Source organism: Nematostella vectensis, chromosome 9, assembly GCF_932526225.1.
Source record: "Nematostella vectensis chromosome 9, jaNemVect1.1, whole genome shotgun sequence".
NCBI classification, from domain to species: Eukaryota; Metazoa; Cnidaria; class Anthozoa; order Actiniaria; family Edwardsiidae; genus Nematostella; species Nematostella vectensis.
The window spans coordinates 9,479,558-9,500,099 of record NC_064042.1 but is presented as its reverse complement, the minus strand read 5'-3'; the positions used below and the strand labels follow the sequence as shown (position 1 = coordinate 9,500,099).

General features: G+C 38.1%; 2 protein-coding genes across 2 annotated transcripts; both read right to left on the bottom strand.

Annotated features, from left to right (window-relative positions):
- Positions 1–964: 964 nt before the first annotated feature.
- LOC116605460 (medium-chain acyl-CoA ligase ACSF2, mitochondrial) lies at positions 965–2,379 on the bottom strand. The gene is made up of 4 exons (XM_048732450.1): positions 2,115–2,379; positions 1,801–1,998; positions 1,240–1,687; positions 965–1,031 (listed from the first exon to the last, which is right to left on the bottom strand). The coding sequence occupies exons 1-4, from the start codon at positions 2,377–2,379 to the stop codon at positions 965–967; spliced, it is 978 nt and encodes a 325-aa protein (XP_048588407.1).
- Positions 2,380–8,821: 6,442 nt separating this feature from the next.
- Positions 8,822–20,527, bottom strand: LOC5506227 (von Willebrand factor D and EGF domain-containing protein). Its single transcript, XM_001626916.3, has 17 exons — positions 20,063–20,527; positions 18,698–18,721; positions 18,387–18,619; positions 17,041–17,133; positions 15,291–15,623; positions 15,005–15,084; positions 14,000–14,063; positions 13,682–13,909; positions 13,221–13,423; positions 12,470–12,920; positions 12,139–12,398; positions 11,747–11,861; positions 11,109–11,366; positions 10,561–10,675; positions 10,089–10,490; positions 9,481–9,669; positions 8,822–9,101 (listed from the first exon to the last, which is right to left on the bottom strand). Exons 1-16 carry the CDS (start codon positions 20,511–20,513, stop codon positions 9,485–9,487), a joined length of 3,495 nt encoding a protein of 1,164 aa, XP_001626966.2. The 5' UTR covers positions 20,514–20,527; the 3' UTR covers positions 8,822–9,101; positions 9,481–9,484.
- Between the last annotated feature and the right edge of the window lie 15 nt (positions 20,528–20,542).

The window sequence follows — 20,542 nt, the reverse complement described above, 5'->3', positions numbered from 1 at the left end:
TGAACAAGTGACGCTGCATTCCAGCATGGCAACTGCGTTAAAATTAAACTTTTGTTGTTGTTTTTTTTCCCCCAAATTTTGTTTATTTGGACTAAATAAAATTTTTGTCATTATGCGTGAACATTACTCTTTACGATTAGGTACAATTTAGAAAATGAAAACGAATAAAACGCTCAAAATATAATTTTATTCACGTCCTAGAGATTTTATGCTAATTTGTCGGGCATTGTAAATTTCCCCTTCGCATTATCATGGGGGTAAGACACCGAGAGAGAGGTTAGAAAATCAGCGAAAGATACCTCTTAAGTCTCTTTGAAGCTAGAAACATTACTTTTGGTACTCCACCTGAAGAAGGAAAATGCTATTTATACGATAGTGTTGGCTGCTTCATTTATGAAAGTTGTTTTACCAGCTTTTAATCAATCGAATCAAAATGTAAACATATGACCAATGATTGATATTAACAAAAAATACTTGCAAAATAAATTCTCTATGACAAGAGTTATCAAACTGTCATGTGACCCATAGTCCCTTATTTGTCAGGTTAAAGCGGTTAAAATTGAGAGAGTTCTCTTGTTTAAAAACTAATTTAAACCACGCAGTGCATGTTGCAGTGCTCCAAGAAGGTTAGTGAAAAAAAAAGTTAGAACACCCATTTTTAGCTATGGTTGCAAATCAGACAGCCTTTGTTACATCAACCGTATGCTAGATTAAAGATAAACCCCCGTGAGCCAACTAAGAGGTCATCAATGACAATTAATTTTATAATTTTAAATAGAAGCTTTAAACGACCAGAAAGGCGTAATGCGCCATTGAAATTGTTGTGAACAACAATGCGATAAATTTTAGTGAAGGTAAGAACCAAATACGTCCGATCTTCACGATTTCTAAAAAATGATCATGTTAATGTGAATGATTTTCGAAGTTTGGCGATCAGCTTAGAAACTTTGAGTAAAACAGCCTTTTAACTCAAACACCCAAATGCACTGTTCGGTCGCATTTTCTTCAGAAGCTCTTTTCCACCAATTCGGCTAGAAAAGTTGCTCACGTTAAATTTTGAAATGTTTCAAAGTTTGTGCTCAAGTACATGCTAGGGTTTATTATCATTGAGCTAGGTAGAAAGCTTGATAAGTTATATAATTGGTGTGAAACGATGACTTAAAATGGCGTCGCATGGAATCGAGGACGCCGGACAGTGGCTTATGCAAATGAGCATCTGTTCCGTAGACTGTATTGTACCTGGGCTTGAGCGTCAAACCTGTTACATCCACGTACTTCTTCCACTGGCTCTCTTCCCAGGCCTCAAGCTTCGCCATAGTGAGCCCCGGCCCAGGAATAACGCATGCGCAGAGCTCCTCAAACAACCGCTGGTCCGGGTGTTGTGTCAGGATTTTCTCGATTTCTGCTGGGAAGATCTTAGAGGTGGCTCTTTTGATCATGTCTCTCTTATGACCAAACATGCACAGTCGTTTTGACTCTGTTATGACTCCAATGTCTCCTGTTTTGATCCAGTCGGTCGAGGTGAAGATGGATGATTCTGGATGCCTATGGTAACCAAGGCAACGTGCAGCCCCACGGATGTATATCTCGCCGGGTGAGCCTCGCGGCAGGAGAATACCATTTTCATTTACTACTTTCACTTCTATTCCATGTGGGACTTTCAATCCGTAATTCACTGAAGAGATGTCTGTGTCGTGAAACCATTTTGGAAACCATTGGAGTACATTTCTGTCATTCCGTAACCAGTAGCAACCGTGCACGTGGTCAAGAGGTTGCGAAGGTTTTCGATAAGACTCTTACTGATTGGCTGCCCTGTTATCATGCTGAGTTGAAGGGTGCTGAGGTCAAACCGGGTCGTTCCCATATTTAGGATGTCCCTAACGAGATATGGCACCAACAGCGCATGCGTGACGCGCTCATTCTGCAGGATCCCGAGCACGAATCCTGCGTCTCCGTCCCGCACGGTCTTCTGGGTCGGAAGACAGATGAGAGTTGAGGCTGTCGTAAGACATACCATGATTCCCCAACTCAAAGATCCTGCCCAGTGAAATGGACGATCGTTTTGAAGACTCTAACATTCGAATCGGTGATTGGTTAAGCTTTTGTGTCCAAACCAATCAGAAACCCGCATCTTGCGGTGATGATGGCTCCGTGGTGTGAATACTGGACAGCTGTTGGGACCCCCGTACTACCGGAAGTGAACATCACAGGAGCTTCATCATCGAATCCTACGTTGTCTTGGATTTGGCGGACCTCACGGACTTTGGAACACTCATCTTGTCGTAGCAAATCATCAAAATACACGACATTAGCATCTTCGAGTCTCTTGGCGCCAAGGAAAATAAGATTGGCAGAGTGGCTAGAATCCGCCCGAGTCATTGCATTTCTTACGCTTGCTACGCACGTGTTGTTAGCTTCAGTATGTCCGATTAAGGCCCGACAGCTTATCGGTCAAGAATCGTCAAAAGCTGCTCGTCTCGGGTTCCGATCGGAACAAGGAGTGCATTGACTCCGATGCGCGCCATGGCGTACATGCACAGTAGAAACTCAATGCTGTTGTAAGCCATCAGAACCACGCGGTCTCCTGGCCTCCATCCAAGACGGTGAAATGAGCATGCTAATTTCAGCGTCTTTACGGAGAGCTCAGAGTAAGTCAAAGTTCCCTAACACCATCGTCATCATAGAGAACAACAGCTTCTCTTGTGGTATATTCCCCCCCCCTGGTCATCTAGGATTTGTGGGATGGTCCGGGGGTCCATCGGCTCATGACTTGGCGTGTGGATGTAGCTCATCTTTTGAGCTGAATTGATTAAAGTGCCATCAAATGCCATGAGGATCAAAGTTGGCCTATTGATTAATATAAAAGTTAATCCAAGGCGGAAGGACCAGGGGAATGCCATATTGTACTTAGGAATTGTTGGAGAAAAAGTTTAAGTGAGCTAATAATCCGTGATAAAGATTATGAAAAGTTGGCTAGGGTGTCACTAGACTTTCTCAAAGTCCGTTGGTCGGGTTTTTTGAAATTGGCTTCTGCTGTACAACGCATTTCATAGCTGCTCATTCTACTTTATACTTTCGATTGAATGAGCGCGAAAACTCCTGATTGCAAAGCAAAACTACCCAAAACCTAGTCTCCCTAGCCTGCGTGCAGCCGGAAATAGTTATAGTAATAATGGAACTATTTCCAGCTGCAAGCAGGCTTAGTCTCCCTCGCAGCCGTCAAGAATACGTCACGCAAGGCGGCGCTTGAGCCGCCGGGCTCGTCAGGATATGCGGCATAGTAACCGAAATCGAAAAAACAGTCTTATAAATCACTAAGGTTGTTGTTGCACCGACTCCTTTACATGACTCCTTTATACCTCTTCGTTAATAGATGCCATTATTTATTCACAACCTCAAATACACAAATAAATATCATGTTTTAAAAAGGGCCTCCCCTGTTGTTATGCTTTACAAATACTGATGAGAAGGTCTATAGAGGTCTATAGAACCACAAGAAACAAACCAACCATGTTATTATTAGAAAAAGGAATCAGCGTGCTGCACCGTTAACGCACATTTGAAGTTTTAATAGAGAACTAAAACAGAGTCGCGAAATATGCCAACGTTTAAGACTATTATTCAGTACTTCTGACAGGGTACACTTGGAGTATCACGGAGCCCACACTGCATAACCGGGGGTTGTGTGGCTTTAAGGGGAAATATGGCACAGAAAGGTGCTTAAACTTCCTCGAGAGAAAAGAAAACTCTGACACAAAGGTCATATTTACAGTCTAATTCAGGCGATTATTTACAAATTTAAGCTTAAGATCTGAATACTTACCAATAAACGCGAAAAATAGGGGGGGGGGGGGGGAATGCGAAAATCTCGGTGACAAAGCAAACGACGAGGATATCGAACTGGCAACAATGGTCGCAGAAGATGAAATTCGTTCTTGGGCAAGTAGTAACAGGCTACATGCCGGAACTGGCTTACTTGCTAGCAGAGTCTGTATTTCGCGAAATACAGAGAAAAGAGGCCTCTGCTAGCAGGGAAAGAACTGCCGACATTTAGCTGCATATTGTAGAAAATTCCTTAGTGGCACTAAAATTCCGATTTTATAGTGTACCGAGACAACAGGAAAACATTCAATTGCCACAACAAAGCTCAATTCAGATTTTTTTGCCCTTTCTAAACAAATTTAGAATAATTTGAACTCCGTAGAAGTTAAAATAGTGCCTGCCCCCGAAGCAAAGAAATATCTGAGGCTTGCAAAACAAACTTTTCTAGCTACCGCCTTGTTATAGTTGTTTTGAATGCACATTTGGGAATTATTGATTACAGTTTTCTTTTCTCTGATATAATGGTAAGAAATGGTAAGCAGAATTTTGATACTTGCGCACACATTTTGGACGCACATTTCCCTATAAATTTTCCAAAGATTATTTCAGTACAAATTGTCCGTGAAACAACAAAGAGCGCATCGAAGATGATGGGAATTATTGTTTTTTGTTCTCTTTTCTCTAAAATAATGATAAAAGATATAAACCCATTTTTTGATACCCGCGCACAATTATTGAAAAACGCACACATTTTGAACGGACATATTCCTATCAATTTTCGAAAGCTTATTTCAGTACAAATTGTCCGTGAAACAACAAAAAGCGCATCGAAAGTGATGGCAATTATTGATTCTAGTTCTCTCTTTTTTAAATTAATGATGAAAAATTTGAAACCATTCTAGTAAACAGAATGTTGTTACCCGCGCACACTATTGGCATACGCACACATTTTGAACGCACAACTCTCTCTATAAATTTTCGAAAGGCCATTTCAGTACAAATTGTCCGTGAAACAACAAAGAGCGCATCGAAAAAGATGAGAATTATTGATTTTTGTTCTCTTTTCTCTATAATAATGATATAAAATATAAAACATTTTAGTAAACAGAATCTTTTGAACCTCGCGCACACTAATAAACAAACGCACACATTTTGAATTCAGATTTCCTAATAAATTTTCGAAAGCTCATTTCATTACAAATTGTTCGTGAAACAACAAAGAGCGCATCGAAAGTCATGGGAATTATTGATTTTAGTTCTCTTTTCTCTAAAATAATGATATAAGATATAAACCCATTTTTTGATACCCACGCACAATTATTGAAAAACGCACACATTTTGAACGGACATTATTTTTTCCTTATAAATTTTTGAAAGCTCATTTCAGTACAAATTGTCCGTGAAACAACAAAGAGCGCATCGAAGATGATGGGAATTATTGTTTTTTGTTCTCTTTTCTCTAAAATAATGATAAAAGATATAAACCCATTTTTTGATACCCGCGCACAATTATTGAAAAACGCACACATTTTGAACGGACATATCCCTATAAATTTTCGAAAGCTTATTTCAGTACAAATTGTCCGTGAAACAACAAAAAGCGCATCAAAAGTGATGGCAATTATTGATTCTAGTTCTCTCTTTTTTAAATTAATGATGAAAAATTTGAAACCATTCTAGTAAACAGAATGTTGTTACCCGCGCACACTATTGGCATACGCACACATTTTGAACGCACATTTCTCTATAAATTTTTGAAAGGCTATTTCAGTACAAATTGTCCGTGAAACAACAAAGAGCGCATCGAAGATGATGGGAATTATTGATTTTTGTTCTCTTTTCTCTAAAATAATGATATAAAATATAAAACATTTTAGTAAACAGAATCTTTTGAACCTCGCGCACACTAATTAACAAACGCACACATTTTGAATTCAGATTTCCTAATAAATTTTCGAAAGCTCATTTCATTACAAATTGTTCGTGAAACAACAAAGAGCGCATCGAAAGTCATGGGAATTATTGATTTTAGTTCTCTTTTCTCTAAAATAATGATATAAGATATAAACCCATTTTTTGATACCCACGCACAATTATTGAAAAACGCACACATTTTGAACGGACATTATTTTTTCCTTATAAATTTTTGAAAGCTCATTTCAGTACAAATTGTCCGTGAAACAACAAAGAGCGCATCGAAGATGATGGGAATTATTTATTCTAGTTCTCTTTTCTCTAAAGTAATGATAAAAGATATAAAACATTTTATAGTAAACAAAATGTCGATATCTGCGACACTTTTTGACAAAGGCAAACATTTTCAATTCAGATTTCCCAATAAATTTTCGAAAGCTCATTTCAGTACAAATTGTGCGTAAAACTACAAAGAGCGCATCGAAAGTCATGGGAATTATTGATTTTAGTTCTCTTTTCTCTAAAATAATGATAAAAGATATAAACCCATTTTTTTGATACCCGCGCACAATTATTAAAAAACGCACACATTTTGAACGGACATTTCCCTATAAATTTTCGAAAGCTTATTTCAGTACAAATTGTCCGTGAAACAACAAAAAGCAAATCGAAAGTGATGGCAATTATTGATTCTAGTTCTCTCTTCTTTAAAATAATGATGAAAAATTTGAAACCATTCCAAAAAACAGAATCTCGGTACCCGCGCACACTTATTGACAAACGCACACATTTTGAACGCACATTTCTCTATAAATTTTCGAAAGGCCATTTCAGTACAAATTGTCCGTGAAACAACAAAGAGCGCATCGAAAAAGATGAGAATTATTGATTTTTGTTCTCTTTTCTCTAAAATAATGATATAAAATATAAAACATTTTAGTAAACAGAATCTTTTGATCTCGCGCACACTAATTAACAAACGCACAATTTTCGAAAGCTCATTTCATTACAAATTGTTCGTGAAACAACAAAGAGCGCATCAAAAGTCATGGGAATTATTGATTTTAGTTCTCTTTTCTCTAAAATAATGATAAAAGATATAAACCCTTTTTTGATACCCGCGCACAATTATTGAAAAACGCACACAATTTGTACGCACATTTTCCTTATAAATTTTTGAAAGCTCATTTCAGTACAAATTGTCCGTGAGACAACAAAGAGCGCATCGAAAGTGAATGGAATTATTGATATTTGTTCTCTTTTCTCTAAAATCATGATAAAAGATATAAACCATTTTATGTAAACACAATTCGATACCGCGCACACTTTTTGACAAACGCACACATTTTGAACGCAGATTTCTCTATAAGTTTTCGAAAGCTCATTTCAGTACAAATTGTCCGTGAACCATAAAAAGCGCATCGAAAATGATGGTAATTATTTATTCGAGTTCTCTTTTCTCTAAAATAATGTTAAAAGATATAAACCCAATTTTGATACCCGCGCACAATTATTGAAAAACGCACACATTTTGAACGGACATTTCCCTATAAATTTTCGAAAGCTCATTTTAGTACAAATTGTCCGTGAAACAACAAAAAGCGCATCAAAAGTGATGGCAATTATTGATTCTAGTTCTCTCTTTTTTAAATTAAATTATGAAAAATTTGAAACCATTCTAGTAAACAGAAAGTCGTTACCGCGCACACTATTGGCATACGCACACATTTTGAACGCACATTTCTCTATAAATTTTCGAAAGCTCATTTCAGTACAAATTGTCTGTGAAACAACAAAGAGCGCATCGAAGATGATGGGAATTATTTATTCTAGTTCTCTTTTCTCTAAAGTAATGATAAAAGATATAAAACATTTTATAGTAAGCAGAATTTTTATACCCGCGCACATTTATAGACAAACGCACACATTTTGAAAGCACATTTTCCTATAAATTTTTGAAAGCTCATTTCAGTACAAATTGTGCGTAAAGCTACAAAGAGCGCATCGAAAGTCATGGGAATTATTGATATTTGTTCTATTTTTTCTAAAATCATAATAAAAGATATAAACCATTTTACGTAAACAGAATTCGATACCGCGTACACTTATTGACAAACGCACACATTTTGAACGCATATTTCTCTATAAATTTTCGAAAGCTCATTTCAGTACAAATTGTCCGTGAAACAACAAAGAGCGCATCGAAAAAGATGAGAATTATTGTTTTTTGTTCTCTTTTCTCTAAAATAATGATAAAAGATATAAAAGATTTTAGTAAACAGAATCTTTTGACCTCGCGCACACTAATTAACAAACGCACACATTTTAAATTCAGATTTCCCAATAAATTTTCGAAAGCTCATTTCAGTACAAATTTTCCGTAAAATAACAAAGAGCGCATCGAAAGTGATGGGAATTATTGTTTTTAGTTTTTTTTCTCTAAAATAATAATAAAAATGTAAACCATTTTAGTAAACAAAATTTTAATCCCGCTCACAGTTATTAAACGTGAAACAACAAAGAGCGCATCGAAAGTCATGGGAATTATTGATTTTAGTTCTCTTTTCTCTAAAATAATGATAAAAGATATAAAACATTTTATAGTAAGCAGAATTTTTGATACCCGCGCACATTTTTAGACAAACGCACACATTTTGAACCCACATTTCTCTATAAATTTTCGAAAGTTCGTTTCAGTACAAATTGTCCGTGAAACAACAAAGAGCGCATCGAAAGTCATGGGAATTATTGATTTTAGTTCTCTTTCTCTAAAATAATGATAAAGGATATAAACCATTTTAGTAAGCAGAAATTCGTTACTAGCGCACACGAATTGGGGCAGATTATGGTAGATGGAGGATGATAAGGGTATATGAGGCAGGTTGTTAAAAGAAAACAGGCAAAAGGGAAAGTGCAATTTTCGGGTAAAAAGGCAAATAAAAAAATGTGATTCAATATACCAATGAAAATAAACATGAATTTGCTTAAGGGCGGATGAGCGTACACAAGCGGTATGTGCATCTCCAAGCGGCTGCTAAAAAGCAGCGTGGCATCGAGAGAAATGACTTTATAAGTTATCAAGACATTTTCCTGAGCATTTTGGGTGTTTTTATTGCGCTTATAGTAGCTTTACAAATGCTGAAGGGGATACAAAATATTAAGCTTCCAAGTTTTCATTTGACTATTACACAACTTGAATTATTATTATGTCTACACACCTTGGCTATCATTTTAAAACACCTGGTGCAGATAGATATTATTTTTAATCCCAATAATTATTATTATTAATACCAAAGGCTTGGAATGTATTGCCTAAGCTAGCCTGCGCACATCCAGCGGTTTGGATGCCGGTTTTGGTGGCGTCTCTACAAAGAACATGTGAAAACAGATATATTAGGGCACTCCTCGTAAAGCCCCTTGCCATCATATATCAAAACAGTAGCTCTTTGCAATAATAAAGTGCCACCTACAAATACCCACCAAGCCCATGCACATATTTTGAGTAAATTTCTTTATTTTTTTTTTATTACAATTTCTGAAATTGACTCGAGCTCTGATTTCTTGTGGGGTCGAAAATATTTAAAAAGAAAGAAATTGGTCATATGAAATTGATCTCGATCATTGTAAAGAAATTGACACCATCCTCATATTTAAACCACCTTATACCACCTTCACCGAAACTCTTCCCTTGTTTCGCCACTTTTCATATGACCTTTTACGTGCTTCGGTGATTTCAACACATACTTGGTTAAGTGCGATGGTTATTACAGTCCACGTTTCGTGGCCAGTCACACGCGTTCGCCTTGACGTTCCATTTTAGCCCAGCAGGACAGTTATGAAGGAACGCCCTGTGGAAGGCGTCACATTGGTAGAACTTGGTGCAGTCTGTTGGGTGGGGATAGTGGCCATGCGGCTTATCCTTGCAGAAGTTTTCTAGATGAAGAGAAGGGTCAAAGGGTAGTACAAATAGCCATACCATTTCAAGCTCAATTTGAAATTGATTGTAAGAAATATCCAAAGTGGTCCAAAAGTTGTCCAAAAAGAGGGGGGTATTGTTGTTGTCTCTTTCGAAGTTCATATCACGTAATGTTAACATACATGCCGTGTTAAAATACGAAAAGTTAAGGCTGGCAACCAAACGCCAAACACCTTTGCGTATTCCGGATATTTTTCCCTTGTTTTGTCGTGTGTCATAGAACAGTGAGATCTTTTGCGCCTTGAATTTGTTATCAGAATCAATAAACTGATCATTGATCCAATTTACAATATTAATCGACAGCCTTTCAAGACAGCCTTTTCAGAACTTTCGGACATTCTCAAAGTGCCATATTATAAATATGACGATAACTCACCATCAAAACTCCCGTTAGAGAGACTAGTCTCGCAGAGGTTTCCGGTAAAACCCTCCGGGCAGGTGCATGTATACCGACCAGATCCCCGTGGGTGGTATGGGTGGGGATGGCATACCCCGCCGTTTATACAAGGACACGTCAATGCCTTAAGTGTGATGGTCATGGTATCTTTAGCACCGCACTCGTCGATAGCAACCACAGTAAAGGTTTTACTTTCCGTTGAAGGCATCGTGTATTTGAGTAGGCCACTCGCGGTGAAGGTGTACCCTTGGGCGTTAGTGCTAGCGAGGGAGTACGTGACGGGGCGGCCGTCTGTGTCTATCGCCTGTATTTGCAGAGGGAGCTCCTCTCCCACAAGGGCGTAACGTGTAGATGGTGTCGTAAACTTTGGTGGGTGATTGTCTAAAACATATACGGGGGCATAAATACTTTATCCCTGAAGGAATACAATATTATTGTGCGACACACATACCCTTATGTGGGCTCCAAGCAAACTGTGTTTTCGATGGCAAACATTGTTGACACCAATTCCTTGGGTTAGCATCATTTAGTGCAAAACAGTGTCCGTTTATGATGCACGAATCTTCCTGGACAGAGAAAATATTACCCGTTGATTATACATGAGTCATTCTGGACAAACAATACGCTGATAGTTTGGTAAACTTACAAATTACATTTTCTTTTTTCAAGCAGACGCGGTATTGAATTCTTGGGGCCTTATTTTTCTTATCTCTGCCCTTGTTGGGTGCACGGTGTAAACCATTTACACACTAGTAAAAACAACAATAACAACAAAACAAAACCAAAACACAGGTTTTGAGAGTCGCTTTAAGGTCGAGCCCAGTAGACTTGCCACAGTTTTGCCAATACGGCCCTCCTAACCAGTAAATAACATATGTAACATAAATACTTAACATCATTGACCCGAGAAATACTCCATATTTATTTACCAAGGGAAATAGTTAGAAAATGCGGCGTTTGTGTGTATGGTGTTGGGGTTGTTGGGACTATGATACCCACCTTGAGTACGCATGTCCTTGTGTTTTCACACTTGAGGCAGAGCGAGTCATACGAGACAAATCTCATCGCGCGAGCACTCGTATCAATCTTGTTGTTGGAGATCTTGATGAACAGACCCCCAGCAGGCGTGCCCGGGTTGTCGTAGTCATTCAGTTTAGTAGGAGGGTCGGGAAGATCGCATTTCACACTAGATACCTCATTCAACTCTCCCGGTAAAATGTTGGATGTGGTACTTGGCGCCCAATTATCTCCAAAAACCTAAAAAAGAGAAGGGAGAACATCAGATAACTGTTCGGGTTCCTATTTGAGTCCCAAAAGGGGGGAATGATTTTTAATATTTTACTCAGCTCGATGGCGAGCTTATAAGAAATAGTGCCATCGATAATTAGAAGAAGATATCTTTTAAGGTTGAATGACAATAGTCCTTTCTGTAGTATTATTGTGTGATTCCATAAAAAAAATAAGAGATAACTATCCATCTTTTCAATGCTGGTTTCTTAGTGTAGATTTCCTTTTGCCTCCATTTGATAACTCTAATTTTTTTCATTTTTTTCGACGTTCCAATTTTTTTCAACACTTTTTTTTTCGTGTTCTAGTTTAAACATTCTAGTTGAAGATAATTTTGGTGCATATAATACCTTGAATTCAGTTGAATGACAAGTGAGATTTTCTGAATCGATGAATCCTTCTCCCAAAATGTCCGTTTTCTTACAAGGTCGTTTTCTAATGTCACACAGACCACCATCATAGATGCTTTATAAAAGATAAGGGTATCAAAATAAGCTTCAGTTAGAAAAGCGAGTTGTAATCTCGTGTCATCAAACGCTGGCCATATTGTAAGATACTAATCAAAATCTTAATGACGATTCTGTAAAAAGTGATATACGAACATCAGACGTACTGTTTATAACGCTCAAGCTTAAAGACGAAAATTTGACAGTGACACTAAAAATTGAGTAGGCTGCCTAGTGGGATGATTACTGAGATTCCAGTGGGAATAGAAAATAGGTACAGCTAATAATGAGCTTACCCAAGAAGTTCTGGTACCGCGTTCTTGAGCAAAGAGCAGTCGGCTCCGGTATATCCCTCGTCACAGGTGCATATCCTCTCACGGCATTTGCCATGACCATTGCAGTCGTCAGGGCACAATTTATCTACTATTTCTTTTGCTGGCTGCAACATTCCATCGCGGCCTCTCTTGTACATGGATACATTTCTCAAAACGGAATCTTCGCATTGTTCTTGCATGGCGGAAAACGCCGAACCAGCAAACGCTTTGTCTCCAGTGACCTATGGAATATAATATAGTACTCAACGTCTTATAGTGTAAATGACTAGCAAAAATAGTTTGTGTTATTAACCTGAAGGTCAAATACGCAGTCCTTTATAAATGATGAAAATTCTATCCCTGAAACTCTCTTGCACACTTTTCCAGTCACAGAGTCTTCAATAAACGACTTGCAGATCTTTGTGGCGTTCTCTTTGGAAATAGGTTCCTTTCCTATGCTCCTTCTGCTGCGAATACGAATCTGAGTATATTCCAGGTCTTTCTGATCCACAAAAAAGCCCCTTTCCTCGTGATCGATGATATCATCGCTGTACACTGAGTCTTCAACTGAGCGCTTTATACGATTCAATTCTAAATTTATATTCTTTCCAAGGCTGCGGAGACGTCGTGTATGAATGGTTGACGTGTTCTTGCATGTGTTGCTTTTAAATATTTTATCAAATTCACAGTGACAAAACTCCCCCTTGTAAACTTGCGGTTCATGAGGCGGAAGGGCAACGAAGTAGCTTTCCTCTCGCTTTATTCTGCAAATAGATAAAATATTTAAAATGTGCATCCCACGGGTTATTTGCAAGGTTTCCAAAACCTGAATTTTGCATCCACAAAACCAATCGGGGAAAATACCTACATAAACAAAATTATTTTGACTTTTTTTTACATAAAACATTAGTTTGAAAAAATAGTTTATTTAAACTGCTCCTTCATGCATTGTAAAGCGAGCTGCAAATCGAGATTACTGTAGCCCTTGAAAAGGGTAAAAAATGATGGCACTCTCCTATTTATTTCACTCTACAAAATCTAAACGTCTTCCGTAGACCCGATACCTCCAACTCCTAGCAAAGGAGTCTGCGTCGCTGTGTTCTTTTCCATCTCCTCCGTGTTTGAATTCATCGTCTTGGTCATTGTTGAAATTACCACAAAGACCTTCCGTGGTGTTTCGGTCGCTTTGAGGAGCATAAAGAAATACATCTAATACACTCCAACCACGTCTCTCGACTATAATACGTGTCCCAGAAGGTAAGATTACCTGTGGAAAAAGGAAAACACAACCGATCTGTGAAATATTATCCATCTAAAAACGCTTATTAGAATTGTTATGTGATATACTGTGAGGGGGGGGGATGTGTGTGTGTATGGGGGGGGGGGGGGGTTACCTTGGTCTGACATAGAGTACAACTGAAAATGAAAACAAACACTTTTTAAAATGTATGATATCGTTTATTTTATACACACTTGGAGAAAATTAAGGCCCTCCCCGTTCGCCGCCCCTGCGTTAATTACTCACAGTGTATTTTGTTTGACTCCCTGTGTTGTTTTTGTAGATGTGGGTTCCTGGTGCTAGATTCCCTTTACTTCGGATCTTCGATATCAGCTTAGTCGGTTGGTTGTAAATAAGTTCGTCGTTACAAGTAGAGAAGACAATGACATCGTTTCCTTCACGAATTGCTACGCCACAATTACATGTTATATCTCGACCGTGATTGTGAGCACAAAGCCATAGACGAGTGTGAACCTATAAGAGAAACTAATAGGTTATAAGCGTTTGCTTATAACGTTTAGATAGACAAGTCTCCAACAGGTGGGAATAAAATAAAATACTCACTTCAAATCCACGTTCTTTGTTACGGTAAAGCACATAATCGCCCGTCCCAAAATAATCATAAGTCCTGAAATTGAGAAATTACAGCTTAGATTTTAGCAGAAATTCATTAGGGGAGAAGGTTGTGGCAATAAAAGTTTGTCATGTTCCTCTTGCTTTGTCACATGGGGAAATCGAAGAACACTAGAAAGAGTGGATTATTTGGGTTTGAGTTTAGTCCGTGAACTGATCTTTTAAAGCCGCATTGTCACCAGTTTACTTTCGGTCGATTACGTAACAATCTCCGATGATTTTTAACGGAAAATGCGAAAAATATTTCAAAATATTGAAAGCGGTTTGTCTATTGCAAGTTTCTTCGAGGATGTGATTGATAATTTAGAGCGGATGGCATGTTAAATATCTTGGATTCTAATAGATTCTTTTGTCTTTTAATGGTTGAGGTTTCCGTCGGACCTCCGAAAGGGAACTGGTGACGAAGCGGCTTTAACTTGAGCCATCATATATGTAATACAGCACATAGGATTACGGGACAAAGACACTACATTACATATAGTTTTTATGGAAATTTTAGGTACTAAAAAACAAATATTTCAATATTCTAATATAAAATGACTATTTAGAGGAATGATTACATGATGATGTATCAGCAACTTTAAAAGGGTTATCAATGAAGTTAGTTATTTTTCTCTGCTAATTATTACTCAAATCGGCCCTTGCTTTCGATGTCTAAACACTTGGTTCTGTATTAATGGCGCGATTTTCAGTATACATTGCTGAACAATCTGCACTAATAAATAGTTATTGCAAACAATAGAAATTATCATTCCCATATAGATGCCTTCAAGTTGCGTCCATCCTAACATTAACACCGATGATGCCACAGCGTGCCAACAAAACGCAACGACGAGAAGACTTACAATCTCATTTAAAAAAAAAGGGATACTAAAGATTTGTGCACTCCACAAAACCAAGCCATAACAGAGAAGAATCTGCCTAAACTTTGGTTACCTTCCCAAGTTATCGAAAGTCTTGTAGTGAGGGTCTCCACTTGATCTGCACATGGCAATCGATGTGTCGTTAACGGTAACCTGAAACCATTTTACTTATTTAGACTTCACTATTCATTTTAATGCTATATGAATAAAAATGAAATGACCATTAGGGGCGTGGTTGTGCCTTTAATACTTTAAGGCCAACTACAACTCGGTAATTGGTGCGCGTTTTGAGAAACAATTAAAAAATCAGCACCAATATCATCACAGAACATATTCATAACAAATAACTTCATTCTTACCCTTAAAGAAGGCAAACTGTAATCTTTCCAAAATGGGTGGGTCATCACAGATTGTTTGAAGTGATAATCGAGTATATTTGTGCCGTCATCTAATCTGTCACAGACTGCCTTGATCTGCAGTGTCTCCGTTCTATTGTATTCTAGTTTAAGCAAACACTTGTCCACTATAGTTTCTGCTAGGCTGTCTTTAAACTTTTCGGGCACGTATACAATAGCTGAAAAATTGGATTGACCGTAAGCAGGGCATGGTACAACTGGAACTGTTAGGCGGAAGGTGACGGTTACGTTGGGATGTGTATCACACTCCTTCACTTGTACATGGCTTGGAGAGACCTGAAGGCCAAAGGGGAGTTAGGCTTTTACCGTGAATGCTTGTCGTTGTAGCTCAAACCGTTTAAATCATAAAGCGCTTTTCGAACTCTCGCCGACAACTTTCGACAGCTAAAGAGCGCTTCCGTCATTCAAAATCTTTGGCTAAATCGTTTTTATTGGTCAGCGTTAATGGTCTGAAATCACAAAAATTTAATCGATTAGTTTGAAGGACGGAAGCCATAAAGCGGTTTAGCAGAATTCGACTTTCTGTACTAGTAATAATTATTAGATTTTTATTTTTCCAGGCTTCTTGAAATATTTTCAGTAGGGGGTTTCGTGTATTAACGAGTGTTGACTAAACACAGTAAGAATGACATAGTCTAATGGATAGCGCGGGAAAATACAAAAACTACAGGGTGGATCAAAAGTTCGTGCACTTGTTTAATTGAGTAAAAAAAAAAAAACAAGTCTTACAAAACAGCAGCATGGCAAGTGTTGCATATGATGAAAATACTTTATTGTAGTCCGTGAATACGAAAAATCAACAGCCTGAGTGGCCGCCTTTGTTCTTTATTACAATTTTTATGCGCTTGGGTATGAAGTGAAAACGTACCCGTAATGTATCTACTGATACATTGCCAAGAACGGAGGTACCCCTTTAGTTATTTTAAAGTCGGCAATGGATCACCTGTAACTTGACTTGTCCAAAATACCCTAAAAACTTTTTATCGGTTCATGGTTAGGTTAATTGGCTGGTCATTCGTCCCTTTCTATGGAATTTAGCAAGTTTTGTTGGCACATTTAATAAGTAACTTTAGTGAACAGGAGTTCCGTTTTGTATGAATGTTATGTTTCGATTCGCACTGAACAACCGTTGTTTTAGTACCTGATCTTGGGCATGGGAATTCCTCGAATCTCCTCGCTTGTGTATTGCTTTGATAATTGTATTTTGGACGACTTTTGTCAAAACTGCTGGGCTCACCAACCTGGTTTTGTTAATAATTGGATAATTTGAGCTATTTACGTGCTATTTCTCTAAACGAATAGCCTGATGACCTCAAAATTGCTGCCTGGGCTCTAGAATATGTCACTTTTTATTCCATTATACGTTTTCTGACGCTCCTGATGCTCGTGAAACCTCGGCAAATAGAACTCCCTTTTCACATCAACAACAAAAATGGCGCGAAATGTGCATTTCTGACTTCGCATGCGCGCGATATTTGACGGGAAAAAGTTAAATTCTTCAGGATCTTCGGACTTCTTTTGGAATATTAAACATTGTTCGTTACTTTTTTAAACTGGAAATAAGGTTTGTGGTAAAATATTCAAGTTTGGAAGAATAAAATCAACGCATTTTAAAAAGTGCACGAACTTTTGATTCACCCTGTAGTTTCAGTTCTCTTCGACCACTCACGCAAAACAGCTACCATCAACTTACCTCTACCCCAACGTAAAACGATTCACTTTCTTTCCACGATGTCCATTTGTTGCTTGCATGTGTCGTGTACCTCGCACGGAGTCGGCAATGAAGCTAGAGTAGGTCATAAGAAAAGCGATTTTTAAAGTGTCTATATGGCAACTACCATAACGTCATTTTAGCAAAATATCAAGTGTGAGAAAGCATCCATTTCCATCGGCTGATTTACGTTATTTAAGTTTTTGCGATATTTTCGATAGAATTTGATAAATGAAATATAAAACTTTCTTTTTAGATAGTTATTTATTTCGCGATTCTGTCAAATACTATCCTTTGAATGTGTAGTTCCAGAAAATATCCATACCCCCCCTCAAAACCGCACAGTATCGCAGCTTTATAGACCACGATTTAGGGAGGTTTCGCTATCTCAGGTTTCTAACAGAACCACTGCCAAGTGTTTGGAGAGACCGAGACCAACTGTCGATTCGAGATGGACTACTACAACTCACTATATGCTAGCGTTTTGTCTATTTCTTAGTTACAGCTTTTAGTTATAGTTTATAGGTTTATAGTCATTATTTGATGTTATTACATTTTGCGTTATTTCATTTAGCGCTAAATATTTATTTACATTTTGCGTTTTTTATTACATTTCGCGGTGTAAAACCCCACTTGCACAAAAGCTAACCAAGCAATATCTATTAAGAGAGTGTTTGGAAAGTTTCATATTGTTTTATCTTTATTTTTTTTCTTTTCAAAAGTGCTTTCTGTTATGCAAAAGTATGGACACCATATGAAGAAAACGTTGTCGTTTTAAGGGACTGGTACCGAGGACTTTTAGTTTCTTTTTAGATACTTTCTCCATTGACTAAAGATGGTCACAGTCACTATTTTCTCTTCTGATTACAAGTCATAACTTTTACGAAGCACCTGCGGTACGGTAACCTTAAAAATAAAAAGAATCGTGCAGTTTTTCCAAATAAGAAATATTGTTATAGTTTCCTTTATATGGAAGTAACCGTGTTTGGCAAAAACGACAATTTTTGGCTGAATTTTCTTGATATGAAAACAACAGAAAATACCACTTGGAGCTTAAGAGTTTGATGAGATGCGGTTTTGCCTTTAATCGCGGTTTTTCGTATTTTATTTCGCGGTATTGCGGTTTCTCTAGACTGCGCGGTCTACGGTTATTGACTTATTTTGACGGTTTTGAGGTTTTTGGCGCTTTTCTGTGCGGTTTCTGTGCGTTTTTTTGCGTTTTTCTGTGCGGTTTTGCGGTTTTCTCACCCCCTGGTTTTGAAGCTGCGGAAATGAGACGCTAATGATTTTCTGAAACCTGTTAGGTTAAACGCAGCGCGGACACTTACTCTATTTCCAACAAAATATTTGCCGTGCTGTAGCGGGCTGAACCAGATACTACCATTTCTGGAAGGCGTGTCTCTAGTAACATTTACCCCATTTACAAACCACTCGACTTGAAACGAAACGTTTGTCCAAGGTTGAAACTCAAACTGGCAGAGCATGGTGATATTAACTTGTGCTGGTTTTTGATACGTTATACTTGGCATGGGGAGAAGAGAATACGGGAAATCCAAATATCCTGTAACAAAAATCGAGGAACAAGTTTAATTGGTTTGTTTGAAAAAGGTCTTATTGACCTTACTTTTACTTTTCTTACCGTTTGGCGTAGGCATTTTATCACCTAGAAAAAATAATAATAAAATTTAATACTTTTTTGTCCTAATATAATTACACAATATATTTTGCCTGACAGTCGTGTCTGGTATTTTTAGCGCATGCGCGAGTTTCACATAGTGGATGCGATTTTTCGTGTCCCCACCACAGGTTTCCCAGTCGGCTGATTTGTATTTTGATTTTATATCGATCAGTCGTCTTTTCAGCGCATGCGCGAGTTTCATATAGTGGATGCAATTTTTCGTGACCACACCACAGGTTTCCCAGTCGGCTGATTTGTATTTTGATTTCATATCGATCAGCGGTGTTTTTAGCGCATGCGCGAGTTTTATAGTCAATGCAATGTTTCGTGTCCACATCACAGATTTTGATTCCATATCCATCAGCAGGGTTTTTAGCGCATGCGCGAGTTTCATATAGTGGATGCAATTTTCCGTGTCCACACCACAGATTTTGATTTCATATCGATCAGCGGTGTTTTAGCGCATGCGCGAGTTTCATATAGTGGATGCAATTTTTCGTGTACACACCACAGGTTTTCCCGTCGGCTGATTTGTATTTTTATTTCATATCGATAAGTGGTCTTTTTCGAGAACCCCTGTACTGAAACATCGTTCGTCCCGTCCTCCGAGCATTCACTTTCTATTAGAAACTTCTAGTCTAGTTAAGTAGTATGCATTTATATATATGACAGAATTGAGGCCTATTTTATAAGCCAATAACTTCTCTGGACTTCCTTGCCTACCCAATTTGTAAATTGTGACTCTGTAAAAAATATTGGCAAAAATATACTTTGAAACTGTGTGTGTGAAAGTAAAAATAGACCACCTACAACTTAGCTGTGTTATACTACATTATAGATCTTTTCAAGTTATTATTTATAACAGCTGAGTCTTGTGCATTTTCATTTGAATTTCTCACAAATTATGAGAAACTGTGAGCTTGGGCTACCTGTGTCTACAAATAAACCAGAGTATCATTAATCGATATTTCGTGTTACTCGGAGCAAAATTTTTAGAATTAGCCCAAAGGAAATATAGATTTTTGTTTGAGATCACCGAATTGCTCGAATAAGTGCCTCGTATAAGATGATTATTCATATTTGATTGAATAACTAGCCCCTCGCTCGAACAACGCCTTGTTAAACGCGCATCATTTAGATGCCTGGGGCGTTTAGTAACATTGTCGGACCTGCCTTTTTGTGTTTTAAACTCTTTTTACACCAATTTCAATAAAAGTTGCACTCGAGAATTCATGTGTCGTAACCCGCGGTGGTTCATGGGTAGAGTATAAACGGCTGAATATCGTAGTGATGTAGTAAATGTATCTAATGCTAAATTGGCAGTACCTGCACAGTACGATAAAGCGCAACCATATGGTGGCCTGAGGAAGTAGACATAGAAATCACCCTTGGGTTCGTTACACTTCTGTACAGATATAGGGATCTTTATGTAGCAGCCGTTGTCCTTGTTATCGTAATTGACACAGGCCGTCACATCTACTTTATCCCCCACCGTCGTGGGAAGTGTCCCGTTCATCCAAATGGGCGCCACGGTTCCACACATGTACGGCTCGGGTTTTGTGGTCGGAATCGTGCCTCCGACATAACTCGTGAAGCGATACCAGTCAGTAACAAGATTCCAATCGCAAAGAGCTGCTCTTTTAAAATCAAACGTATACTTGACGCTGCGATAGGGGTCATCAATTGTTTTGTAATTCGCACAAGGATCTGCTGCCAGAACGGAGTTGAGAAAGATTCCGAAAATGAGGAGCAAACAGAATTCACAGTACGGCGCCATAGTGCAAATGTATCTTCTGTAGGTTATGC

Bases quoted from the DNA above. Each gene is read 5' to 3' on its own strand.
- LOC5506227 (XM_001626916.3), bottom strand. From the start codon at position 20,513: ATGGCGCCGTACTGTGAATTCTGTTTGCTCCTCATTTTCGGAATCTTT. The intron at 14,064-15,004 runs GTAACCAAAGTT...TCTCAATTTCAG, and splicing joins ACTTTCGATAACTTGGGAAG to GACTTATGATTATTTTGGGA. The intron at 10,676-11,108 runs GTGGGTATCATA...TTCTCTGTCCAG, and splicing joins CAAGGACATGCGTACTCAAG to GAAGATTCGTGCATCATAAA.
- LOC116605460 (XM_048732450.1), bottom strand. From the start codon at position 2,379: ATGACTCGGGCGGATTCTAGCCACTCTGCCAATCTTATTTTCCTTGGC. The intron at 1,688-1,800 runs GTAAGAGTCTTA...TTCACGACACAG, and splicing joins GATAACAGGGCAGCCAATCA to ACATCTCTTCAGTGAATTAC. The intron at 1,032-1,239 runs GTACAATACAGT...CAACTTTTCTAG, and splicing joins GGTTTGACGCTCAAGCCCAG to CCGAATTGGTGGAAAAGAGC.